General features: G+C 34.4%; 1 protein-coding gene across 39 annotated transcripts in view; it reads left to right on the forward strand.

Annotated features, from left to right (window-relative positions):
• The window catches only part of LOC117317286 (thioredoxin domain-containing protein 3 homolog), a 51233-nt gene that overhangs the window by 20890 nt on the left and 16496 nt on the right, over positions 1 to 13847 (forward strand). For 14 of the 39 annotated variants that reach the window (XM_033872037.1, XM_033872050.1, XM_033872032.1 and 11 more), the window contains 8 exons: positions 342 to 490; positions 844 to 988; positions 1415 to 1522; positions 2443 to 2576; positions 7834 to 7857; positions 8606 to 8671; positions 10415 to 10477; positions 12003 to 12074. In XM_033872037.1, coding sequence (XP_033727928.1) covers positions 342 to 490; positions 844 to 988; positions 1415 to 1522; positions 2443 to 2576; positions 7834 to 7857; positions 8606 to 8671; positions 10415 to 10477; positions 12003 to 12074 — 761 coding nt within the window. The remainder of the gene's footprint in view (positions 1 to 341; positions 491 to 843; positions 989 to 1414; positions 1523 to 2442; positions 2577 to 7833; positions 7858 to 8605; positions 8672 to 10414; positions 10478 to 12002; positions 12075 to 13847) is intronic. The other 25 variants (XM_033872061.1, XM_033872052.1, XM_033872056.1 and 22 more) reach the window with 10 other exon arrangements.

The following is a 13847-nucleotide window of genomic DNA, read 5'->3' on the forward strand; positions in this document are numbered from 1 at the left end:
GGGGCACAACTCACTATAACAGGGAACACAACTATCTCAACAGTGCAATCGAAACACCTTGTGTGTATCACACAGCGCCTTGGATATATCATAACCTAATAGTATGTTATTGAAAAAATACTAGATCGATGGAAATGATACACTGTCAGTATTTCTATCAGTTTACTTAAAAAAAAAGGGTTTTTGTTTAGAAATGTTCTGAAATTCTCAATATGGAAACTTCTACATCACATATGAGGTGATATAACAGACACATTTGTGTAGTTCCAAACATTAACAGTATGTCCATTTTCTGTTTGTATTATTTGTGACTCAAATGTGCTGTTGTCTCTACTTTACAGTTTAAGAGCCAAATTTGCAGTAGATGATGTTATGATTAACCAATTCCACGGATCAGACTCCGAAGATTCAGCACAAAAAGAATTAGAATTTTTCTTCCCAGTGCAACAAACAATGGCAGTAATCAAACCAGATGCTTTAGGAACAAAAGGTGAGACTTGTAGTAGATTATGTAGTTGATTTTTTATTCCTTCATAATGACACAAATATTGAAAATCATAATTAAATGTGTGATTTGTTAATGATTGGTAAAGTTAAATATCCATCCTCTTAAATCCTAAAAAAGAGAGAGAGAAACAAATTTGTGAACATATATAGAGTTGATAGTATGCTAATCAATTCTTACATGGAATGGATACTAGGAAGGTTTGTATCCAAAATCATTAATAGCAATTTTGTCTGAGTAAGAAAATGTTTGGCTCTTGACTCAAAATTATGTTTGTATGGGATCAAGAATTGTTGTTTTTCTATTTTAACATCATTGTAAATGTTTATTTTTTACAGATGAAATTATTGAAAAAGTTCATGAAGCTGGATTCAAAATTGCTGCAAGGAAAGAAACAACGTTATCAATGGAAATTGCTAAAGAGTTTTATTCCGATCATAAAGACAAAGATTATTACAATGACCTTGTGGAACATATGGCAAGGTCAGAACTTCATTTGTTATCTCCCTTTGATCAACAGATTTCTCCTATTCCTGCACACATTATTTTCTTGTCATTTCTGTAGCTATAGCTGATAATTCTTACAATCAATTTAATGTTTTATCAGTAAATGTTTTGTTTTTGATGTTAAAAACTCAAAATTCATTCACAATTCAAATTCACATTACCAGTAAGTATATTCACAGAATATCTCCGTAAAACTTTAGTATATGTCATAGGCTTGACTGCATATAGTAGGCGAACGCTTGTAGTAACAAACATGGCCATTAATTTACTGATGATCACATATTACTTGACACAGGTAAACACATGCTTTATACAGAACTGTACGTCAACCGAACCGAATGTAACAAACTAATTAAGCATGTTAAAAGTATTCATAGTGATCTTTCATCTCTCTCTTTGTAGTGGTCCAACAATGTTTATGGTGCTTTCAAGAGAGGATGCTGTTGATGGATGGAGGTCTCTGATTGGTCCTACAGATCCAGAGAAGGCCAAGGAAGATAGTCCAGAATCGTAAGTAATGCCACCAACTAAACTCATTACCACACAAGTTGATGGACAATGCTAATTTTGAAGGAAGAAACTAGACGAAGACACTTGATTGGAGACAGTTTAGAAATGCATTGTTTAGTAATCAGCCATTGCTGGTAATTTTCCTCTTACAACAAAGTCTGGAGGAAATATATATATGGCAGGTACATTTGTGAGAATATTTAAGGATTAACATCAATTATTTTTTCTGTTATACAGTCATAACAGAAAAAACTGGAGTGTACTCTAAATAAACCGTGAAGCGGTTTATGAAGAGAGTACACTCCAGATTTTTATGTTATGACTGTATAACAGAAAAAATAATTAAAGTTAATTCTTATAATTTAATTTCGTCTTATACACACCAAGATATTTCACTTTCTTTGGCGAACTCTTTTCTGTGATAAATTATTACGCAACGTCATCAGCCAATCAAAAATGACGTTACATTTCGCAACGTCAAAAATTTTGTTATGGAGGTATAACAAAATTATTTCAGCCAATGAAAATGCGTGTTTCATACAAAATTAAATTATTAAGTTATCAATATGTTATTATAATTTCTATTGGAAGCATCAGGCATTGTAAAAACTGTTAATGTAAAATATCTTATGCTGTATGATATGTTCAGTGAAATTTTTTTTATAAGGCCTTGATAATGTCATGAAATGGTCTTTCATTTGGTTTTACCAGGGCTGAATGTTATCTGGATAGATTTTACTGGACATGTGTCTAAGGATCAAGAGTCAAAAGGACATATCTTTTCTATAAGATAGTTTAAAAAATATTTTAATACAATTGTCATTTTTTGGGGCTTTTTTTATTCTTACTTAAAACTGTAAAGAAAAGTAAATGTGATCAAATGAGATATATACAATAAATATAATTCTTTTTACTGCCAGGTTGCGGGCGTTGTATGGTGGAGACATCCTCAAGAATGCCGTCCATGGAAGTTCAAACACAGAACGGGCAAAGGACCACATCCAGAAGATATTCGGTGATTTGAAGTTTACATGTGATGGGTGGCTCGTCAAAGGTACCGTCTGCTCTTTGTCTTTGCATCAGGCATGACCTTGAACTTGACTGATTTTGACCTTTACCTTCCTGTTTTGAATTCCCAGTATTGCTTTTTGATAGATAGATTAGTACATTAGATATTCTGTCTTGAGAGGCTTGCAGAAAGCTATAGTGTATTCATTTGAATTTTTGAGGTTAATGAATTTAAAATTTATTTGAAAAGTAAAAAGTCTGTAAAAAAGTTTATCTCTAAATCAACTTAACCTAATGTTATATTTGTTTAAACTTAAAGTAAAAAAACACACAATAGTTTTGTCTGATCACTGCATCACATGCCTGCATGTTTTTGTATTGATAAATATTAAGCACTATATTCAGTAGCTTTGATCAAACTTGAGCACATATATCCAGTTCACTCCCCTTTCCACCCTTTAACAATTCAGATATTTTATATATTTTACAAACAAAATACAAATTTGTAGATAGTTATATACTTTATCACATTAAAGCAGTTATCACCTTGAGCATTATATGTAGTAATGCGAGCTTAAAAATCCCATACATGATAGAGACTGCTTAAATGTGTCCATGCACTTCTGGATCCTTCCTATTTATACAACATACTCATGCACAGCTTGAGTAGTTAGGCTGGAGCAATGTCTCCATGGAGATATAAAGGTATCTTTGGGCTTGTTGGCTGACTGTGTGAGATTGGATGTGAAATCTGAGTGGTAATTTTGGGCTTGGCGTCTCTGTGTAAGATTGGATGTGAAATCTGAGTGATATCTTTGGGCTTGGTGGCTCTGTGTGAGATTGGATGTGAAATCTGAGTGGCATCTTTGGGCTTGGTGGCTCTGTGTGAGATTGGATGTGAAATCTGAGTGGCATCTTTGGGCTAGGTTGCCCACTGTGTGAGATAAGATTTGAAATCTGAGTGGCATCTTTGGGCTTGACAGCTCTGTGTGAGATTGGATGTGAAATCTGAGTGGTATCTTTTGGCTAGGTGGCCCACTGTGTGAGATAAGATTTGAAATCTGAGTGGCATCTTTGGGTGTGAGATTGGATGTGAAATCTGAGTGATATCTTTGGGCTTGGTGGCTCTATGTGAGATTGGATGTGAAATCTGAGTGGCATCTTTGAGCTAGGTTGCCCACTGTGTGAGATAAGATTTGAAATCTGAGTGGCATCTTTGGGCTTGGTGGCTCTATGTGAGATTGGATGTGAAATCTGAGTGGCATCTTTGAGCTAGGTTGCCCACTGTGTGAGATAAGATTTGAAATCTGAGTGGCATCTTTGGGCTTGGTGGCTCTATGTGAGATTGGATGTGAAATCTGAGTGGCATCTTTGAGCTAGGTTGCCCACTGTGTGAGATAAGATTTGAAATCTGAGTGGCATCTTTGGGCTTGGTGGCTCTATGTGAGATTGGATGTGAAATCTGAATGGCATCTTTGGGTGTGAGATTGGATGTGAAATCTGAGTGATATATGTAGGCTTGACAGCTCTGTGTGAGATTAGATGTGAAATCTGAGTGGTATCTTTGGGCTTGGCCACTCTCTGTGAGATTAGATTAAAATCTGGGTAGTATTTTAGGGTGAGTGGTTCTGTGTGAGATTGGATGTGAAATCTGAGTGGTATCTTTCGGGCGAGTGGTTCTGTGTAAGATTGGATGTGAAATCTGAGTGGTATCTTTCGGGTGAGTGGTTCTGTGTGAGATTGGATGTGAAATCTGAGTGTTATCTTTCGGGTGAGTGGTTCTGTGTGAGATTGGATGTGAAATCTGAGTGTTATCTTTCGGGTGAGTGGTTCTGTGTGAGATTGGATGTGAAATCTGAGTGGTATCTTTCGGGTGAGTGGTTCTATGTGAGATTGAATGTGAAATCTGAATGGTATCTTTGCGCTTGGTGGCTGTCTTTGTGAGATTAGATGTGAAATCTGAGTGGTATCTTTGGGCTGGGTGGCTGTATTTGTGAGATTGGATGTGAAATCTGAAACCAATGCTGATGTTCTAGTAAGAAATGCTTGATAAAAGTAGATATATAATGTGATCTGAGCGTTATTGTCTAAGAAATTAGTAGTTCATGTTTGTTGTATAAGACGACATCACTCTGTTCTTTGGAGAGTGTTGCCAAATGTGAAGAATTAATTTAAAGGGATGTCACTCTGTCTTGCCTGGGGAAGGTTGTTATCTAAGGGACATAACTGTGTTGTACAAGGTCTATAGTCCTGATATTAGATATATGTAATATACTTAGGTGATTGCCTTTCAAGTCGGTTCAAATGAATGACTTCGACTCACTTTCAAAGTCACAAGGTTTAAATGTGTTAATCTTTACGCACATTTTCTCAATAGGATGGCCAAGGTCATAATATTTGGCCTGTTCTATGTTGGGATAAGGGCTACCAAGCTCAATTAATGGCCTGCACCTACTTCAAGATCACAGGGGTCGAATGTGTGATTTTGTATAATGTACGAGTTAGAATGTATGAGGATGTTCAGTTTTTTGATAGAAAACAAAAAATCTACGCACAATTTCAGAACTGTGATTTATATCACCCTTTAATTATAAAATTTTCGGCCCATGAGGTAAAAAAAATATCAAAGACTGGCTTGGATGTATTCCTATCAAATATTTAACACAAGGTCTGACTTTTGAAAAATATAGGTTTAATGCCTATCAAATTTTTAGGCTACAATTTCAAGTTGTAAATTAAAACTAGATGTTACAAGTGCTGTACTTATATTATTGTATATATATATACATCCACATTCTTTTTGCATGAACAGCTATATTATAGCATGTTGATATACATATTATCTATAATGTTATGCATGGCTGCATGTTTAAAAGCATGTATATAACATAGTAGGCTCTCCCATTTTGGCGGATATAGGGGGGAGGGGGGGGGGGGGTGGTGGAGGGCTCAACGGACCACAAAGGCCAAAGGGTCAGGGAGGTCAAGGAATCTGGCAGGTCAAAGAGAGTCAAGGATACTCAGGTATTCATGGAAACCATGGCAGTTAAGGCCGTCACAGGGTCACGAAAGGTCAACAGAACAAGGAACTAAATAAGGGAGGTTACTGGGATCAGTGGGGCCAGATAAAGGCAGGGTTACAAGGGCAGGGTTACAAGGGACAGGGCAGTACAATTACACTAGTCCATCCCTTGGGACAAGTTCATGTTTGTGTTAAACAAGCAGACATTTCCAAATTCTGTCTCAATTCTTGTATACTAAACTTGAAATTGAACATGTCGTGTAGGATACCAAAGATTAATATAGACTCTCAAGGGGCTAAAGGGGTCTAGGGGTTAAATGGACCAGAGTAGAAAAGGGGCTAAGGAAGTCATTGAGGTCAAGGTTCCAGACTCTCAAGGGGCCAAAGAGTTTTAGGATTTAAAGGGGCCAGTGTAAAAATAGGGCCAAGGAAGTCATTGAGGTCAAGGGTCTAGGCTCTCAAGGGGCCAAAGAGGTCAAGGAGTTAAAGGGATCAGTGTAAAAGTGGGACCAAGGGACGTCATTGAGGTCAAGGGTCTAGACTGTCAAGGGACCAAAAGGGATATAATGGGTTAAAGAGACTATTGTGAAGAGGACCAGTGTGATTGGGGTCAAGACTATCAAAAGAATTAAAATATCAAGGGGTCAAATGGAGTTTAGACTGTCAAGAGGATCAAAAAGGGAATGGAAGGAGTAACACAAAAGGGCACATCAAGCTTAGTCTGTGCCATCACGGCCATCTAGGTTTTTTTTAAATATATATAATATAATTGCACCTCTCAGAGTTTTTTGTTTTTTTTTTAACAAACTATATCTTTTTGAGATTAAAATATCTGAAATTTGTGATTTGGTCTACATGTTGGTGTTGATCCTATCTACACATCAACATTTAACAAGTATACGATTGGATGATTGAACCAGGTTAGGCAGTCAAAAAACAAAAAAAAATGTCTTAGAAATCAGTCACATTCTCAAGGTCAGCCAAATCAGCAGAGGTCGGAAGCAGCAGAAGGTACAGTGGGCGTTTTGTCTTCGTCGAGCTATCATTGTCCGAGTTCGTAACTAATCATTGTCCCTTGTCCCTTGTTTGTCACTAACAATTATTTTGTGCCTCGAGTTTTCTTTGTCGATATATTTTTGTTTGTCACTTATACATTTTGTCCCTCATTTTTTGTCTTTTTTATATCTCACTTATTTGTTCTCTCATGATTGTTTTGATTTGTACCTGGATTTTACATGTATCTACAAATGTTTTAGACCGTTCAGAAATTATGTCTTGAATTGTTCTTTTGGAATTTTGTACAATGCTGTTTGAAGAAGTTGTTCTATACATATTTAAGTTCAATCTACCAAAGAAATATGCCTATCTTTCATTTTTTCTACAGCAATAACAGTTTTATCATATTAATGTTTCTGAGCTTGTTAAACAAACAGCAGAGGGAGACAGATAGAAAAACTTGCTGGAAGCATTTCTCTTTGTGATGTCTTGTTTAAAATGAAGTAGTAATATGACATGGGGATTTTGGAGATTTTCTCCTGGTCACCTAAGAAGCTTATAAAACTGTGAAAATGCTTTTGGTAGAACATGTCTTTACGCAGTTTTACATTTTAGCTGACATTAAACTCAGATAACCAGATGTGTACAAGGGTTGCCTCCCCTTTGTCAGCAGAATGGTCTATCACCATATTTTTTTTTATCATTTTGAATGTTTTATATATATATATAACTGTGTAAATCTGAGAGAAGTGAATTTCTACTGTTACTATTCTGTATGCGCCATCATCTGCATTATCTTGTGTGAAGAATATATTTTTCCGACGCTTGTAACGACTTTCTTATATGCTGCTTGGTATAATTCTTCATGTGTCTGCAATAATTCATGCTAATAGTACATGTTAAAATGCATTGGCTTTTATTGAGAATTTGTGTCATGATGATATCTTATTTTTATCATTGTTAACAAATATGAGGTTGTTGTTTGATAAATATATATGTGTGTTCTGTACATCATTGTTCTGTTAATGTATTACAGATGAGATCATCTGTTTCTACATATTTGGTAGCAAGTACATCCCGAGTCTCTAGAAAATAAACATTTATTTTTTGTAGATAAGACACAGAATTTTCCATCTGTCCCAATAGTAGAATCATTTATTCGATATATTTCTTTAAAATATTTCGCTGTTATGAAATAATAATTTAATATACAACAGCAAGATAATATTATCAGAATATCAAGTGGTATTTAATAATTATTTTTCTTTCTCGTTGGTATCATTAGACGAGCAAGAAATGCAGGAACAAGGTGAGTTAAGATATCCCAGTAGAGTAGTGTATTAGTAACTCACTCCATGTATATATGTAGTAGTGAGACAATCAATTATTTAAGGATTAACATCAATTATTTTTTCTGTTATACAGTCATAACAGAAAAAACTGGAGTGTACTCTAAATAAACCGCGAAGCGGTTTATGAAGAGAGTACACTCCAGTTTTTTATGTTATGACTGTATAACAGAAAAAATAATTAATGTTAATTCTTATAATTTAATTTTGTCTTATACACACCAAGATATTTTACTTTCTTTGGCGAACTCTTTTCTGTGATAAATTATTATGCAACGTCATCAGCCAATCAAAAATGACGTTACATTTCGCAACGTCAAAAATTTTGTTACGGAGGTATAACAAAATTATTTCAGCCAATGAAAATGCGTGTTTCATACAAAATTAAATTATTTAATTTTGAGAAAAATGGTAATGTTAGAAGCATGTGAATGCCTACATAGATGACATAGTTTTCAGTCATAACTGAATCATATTGATGTAACTTTTTTCTTTTTTTAAACATTTTCGGTTGATGTTATAGCCTGTAAAGATACCCGTAAGACAGATATTCTTGGTCAGTGACCTAAACTGTCTACAAGTAGCCAATCAAATGTAAAGATACCTGTAATACAGATATTCTTGGTCAGTGACCTAAACTGTCTACAAGTAGCCAATCAAATGTAAAGAAATCTAGCTTATATTGTAACAAATTATATCCTCTGTCAGATGAAAAGACAGAAGAAGCTGCCGGAGAAGAAACACAACAAACGACAGAGGGCGAAGAACAAAAAGGTTTCATCCTTTGACAATATTTTCCTAATCTTTATATTTGGGCTTTGGGTGTTTCCTAACTTCGTTTCATCATCAGTACTCAAACTTGTTTTCATGCTATCAAATATTTGCCGACTTACAAACATGTCTGCCTTGTGTTTGGTTTCTACTGACCATCTTTGTTCTATAAAGAGCTTTGTCTCTGCAGAATTCTACCAATGCTTACTTATATTTTCTCCCTCTTTCTGGTATGTTCTGACTTTTGAAAAGTCATGTTGTTTCTAAATACATTTCCTTTTCAAATTTTCCCTCTGTATTTGATTACTTAGACTATTTTATGTATTTATACTAGTATCTTAAAGGGACAATTTAGTCAAGTTTGCCTTTTTTTTTTTATAAAAATCTTTATAAGATATTAGTTTGTTACTCCTTGTTTAATAGACAAAGGTTGATATTTCATGCATGTTCACTCAATAATAATCAGCTGAGATACTTGTAAGCCTGTATTTTTTTGCACTTTGACTAAAATAATAAGGATGTGCAAACTTTATTTGAGAGTGGGGGGAGCTTTATGTGCACACTCTGATATAAGATATTTGGTTGATTTGAAACATAGGAACCACGATAGCTCAGTGGTTAGAACACCAGCCATATAATCTCAGGTGACGATACAAGGTTATTGTTTTAACACTCCCTACCCGTGTCGATTTGTGTCTCTCAAGAAACTGAGAAATGGGCCATTCTGTGGTATAGTGGTTGTGTCCTTGGACAAGACACTTTACCTTAATTGCTCTGAATGGCTTGAGACAGACCTGTATATTGTTCATTGAGGTAGTAACCAGCTACTACAAGGAGACCCCACCTCAAAATGACCCTGGCTGTTCATTTAAACCAAGCAAACAAACAATAATGATACATATGATTGGTGTTTGTGGTGTTTGTTGTTGATCTATAGGTCAAGTGTCAATGCCCTATATTCCTGCATAGCGTTGATTTCTTTACAAGAAATCCACATTATACACTATCCCCATAGAGGGGACAGTAATTTATACTAATTTTTAATTATCACTATATTTTGCACAGACTTCCCCAATATTTAAACTGACCGCCATTGACAATCCATGGATACATGATATCAAACTATCAGCTATATATATATATGTACATGTAAAAGTATACCAGTATTTTCAATTTCAGATGAATTAAAAAAAACTTTGAACTTGACTAAATTTTCCCTTTATTACTTTAGGCTATCCTGTGACATGTGTATTACGTATAAACTAGTGTGCTACTATGGACTTTTATATATACATGTACCGCTGTGTCTTGATTAAATATTGTATGTAATATTCCTACTACAGGAACATGTTTATACTGTACATTTTTGAACTCCTGAAAAGTCTTTTGTGTGCTCTTTGAGATATTGTGTCTTATATCTTGATATTTTCTGCTTCAATTTGCTCTTAAATAAATCCCTAATGGATATACTAAATACAATATTGTAGTAAAAGATTTTTGTGTGAATTGTTACATTTTAATATAATGGTCACTTCAACAATGCTAGCATCCATATTTGTTTTTGCTGTAATGTATATCATATTTAAACAGAAAATCCAAATGTGTTTAAAATTTTCATTATTTTCATAGTTAAAAGAGATTCTCATATATTCATAAGTCTGAGTGAGAAAGTATCGGTGATTATTTGTGCAAAGTCTATAAACATGTTCATGTCGCTTCATTATCATCCTCATTGTCATCTATCAGAAGGAGAGGAAAAGAAAGAAGAGGGTGGAGAACAGACAACAGAACAGCAGGAAGAAAAACAAGGTCAGAGGTCACAGTTTATACCTGATGGTAGTCATGGTGATATGTATTCTCTAACCAAGGAACGGTCACTAATGCTTTTCTCTCTGGTGACATTTATATGGTAACACCTGAAGTCATGGTAATATTTTCTTTCCATGCGAGGAACTGTCATTATGCTTTTCTCTCTGGTGACATTCATATTGTTATACCCGTAGTCATGGTGATATATAATCTCTAACTAAGGAACCATCACTAATACTTTTCTCTCTGGTGACACTTACATTTATACGTGTTGTCGTGGTGATGTATACTCTCTAACTTAGAACCATCACATTAATAATGTTTTTCTATCTAGCGACATTCATATGGTTATACCCGTAGTCATGGTGATATTTACTCTCTAACTAAGGAACCATCACTAATGCTTTTCTCTCTGACACTTACATTTATACGTGTTGTCGTGGTGATGTATACTCTCTAACTTAGAACCAGTGGTGATGTATACTCCCTAACTTAGAACCATCACATTAATAATGTTTTTCTATCTAGTGACATTCATATGGTTATACCCGTAGTCATGGTGATATTTACTCTCTAACTAAGGAACCATCACTAATGCTTTTCTCTCTGACACTTACATTTATACATGTTGTCGTGGTGATGTATACTCTCTAACTTAGAACCATCACATTAATAAAGTTTTTCTCTCTAGTGACATTCATATGGTTATACCCGTAGTCATGGTGATATGTACTCTCTAACTAAGGAACCATCACTAATACTTTTCTCTCATGTGATATTCATATGGTTATACCTTTTGTCATGGTGAAATATACTCTCTAAATAAAGAACCATCACTAATGCTTTTCTTTCTGGTGACACTTATATTTATACCTGTAGTCATATGGTAAAAGGAACCATCACTAATGCTTTTCTCTCATGTGGTATTCATATGGTTATACCTTTTGTCATGGTGAAATATACTCTCTAACGAAGGAACCATCACTAATGCTTTTCTCTCTGGTGACATATGGTTACACCTGTAGTCATGGTGATTATACTGGAACATTTTAAATTTTCTCAATGTTATTTTGATATTGCTTCCATTTTTTTCATTTTTTTTTCTCAGTAAGTGAAAAGGTATACCCACATTAAGTGAGTTGCTTATTGGTGTCATTTCCTTCACAACCCTGGTTTTTAACTATCAGCTCTGTTACACTTTCATTTTTGCATGTGGTATTTATAGCTGGAAATCATAAAGTGTATATGATATTGTAATATGAAATTTTGATTTTTAATGCGAATTGTAACATTTTGATAAGATGTAAATTTTTTATGGAAATTTTTGATATTTAATTACAATTCATTTCATAGAAAACATGGTTTTCCAATTTCTGCATTATTTTTACTTCGTCATACTTGAGGATTACATTTTCATGATGAAACTGTTGTTAACAGTCTTCTCAGATTATTTGGACTAGATTTGAGGTGTAAACAAGTACATTGTTTGCATCATTTCATTATCATCCTCATTATCATCTATCAGAGGGAGAGGAAAAGAAAGAGGAAGGTACAGAAGGTGGAGATCAGACGACAGAACAGCAGGAAGAGAAACAAGGTTAGAGGTCACAGTATATACCTGATGGTAGTCATGGTGATATGTGCTCTCCACTGCAGGAACCGTCACTAATGCTTTTCTCTCTATTGACATTTATATTTATACCCGTGGTCATGGTGATATATACTCTCTAAGGAACCATCCCCGATGTTTTCTCTCTAGTGACATTCACGTGCATGTAGTCATGGTGATATATAATCTCTAACTAAGGAACCATCACTAATTTTTTTCTCTCTGGTGACATTTATATTTATACATGTTGTCATGGTGATATTAACTCTCTAAATAAGGAGTTATCACTAATGTTTTTCTCTCTGGTGACATTTATATTTATACCTGTAGCCATGGTGATATATACTCTCGTACTAAGGAACCATCACTATCGTTTTTCTCTCTGGTGACATTTATATGGTTATACCCGTAGTCATGGTGATATTTACTCTTTTCTCTCTGGTGACATTTACAATTATACCTGTTGTCATGGTGATATTTACTCTCTAACTTAGGAGCTATCACTAATGTTTTTCTCTCTGGTGACATATGGTTACACCTGGAGTCATGGTGATGAATACTCTCTAACCAAGGGACTTTCTTTAATCATTTTCTTTCTTGTTATATACAGGTATATTTTCTGTTGGTTAAGTTTTTTTCTACTCTCCTAATTAGATATACTTGTATATAGGAACCACTGTGACTCTGTAAACATAAAGACTTTGACTAACTCAGATTCAGTGATTATTTCTGTGTCAAGTTTTCATCACAAAGTTGATTTAAGAAGAATTTTTGTATCTTTTATATTTGTTTGTTTATATTTTGTTACCTGCTCTGAACAAAGAGAAGTGAGATGATTGTGTTTTTTTGTATTCTGTTAATGCCTTAACTTTTTTAAGTGTCTGATTTAATTACTTTCTATTTTTTTTTTTTTTTAACTAAATGTTGCATGTCCTAATTTAGTAGAACTTAATTACCGGTAGTAAGGTAAAAAAATATAAAGCCGAAAAGGCTGAAAAAACTTGATAAGGGTCTGAAACAAAATTTACAAAAAGGAAATCACTGAGAGTTTCTGTAAATAGAGACAATCTGTATGAGAGATCGAACTACTATTATCAATATAATATTTTTTGTTAGAAAAACACATCTTTGTCTGGGGATGGTTTTTTCAAAGGTGAAAATCTGTTGAAAATAGAAGAGTAACAATTGGTGGAAGGGAGACAACTTTTGTTCACCCATATTATATATATTTTTTAACATTTTTATTTTTCCATGCTTATATTGTATAACTGGAAATCATATAGTACTAACAATGTTTATTTTTATCTATATTTTGTATGTGATGTAGAAATTCTTTTTTAAATTTCCTGGATTTCTTCTCCTGAGAGATTTGTATGTGAATATGTTGTATGAAATTTGACCTGGGACCAGATGTTAATAGTTTTTAGACCTTAAAGACTCAAGGTTTATCCCTTGTCCCTTCAAAGATTTCTCTCCCATTTTACTTGTTGAAGATTTCTCTGTCACCTCTAAAGTGTGTTATCTCTGTCATCCCTAAAGTGTGATATCTCTGTCACCCCTAGAGTGTGATATCTCTGTCACCCCTAGAGTGTGATATCTCTGTCACCCCTAAAGTGTGATATCTCTGTCACCCCTAGAGTGTGATATCTCTGTCAACTCTAAAGTGTGATATCTCTGTCACCCCTAGTGTGTGATATCTCTGTCACCTCTAAAGTGTGATATCTCTGTCACCCCTAAAGTGTGATATCTGTCACCCCTAAA

The sequence above is a fragment of the Pecten maximus genome, chromosome 19 (assembly GCF_902652985.1).
Source record: "Pecten maximus chromosome 19, xPecMax1.1, whole genome shotgun sequence".
Taxonomy (NCBI): domain Eukaryota; kingdom Metazoa; phylum Mollusca; class Bivalvia; order Pectinida; family Pectinidae; genus Pecten; species Pecten maximus.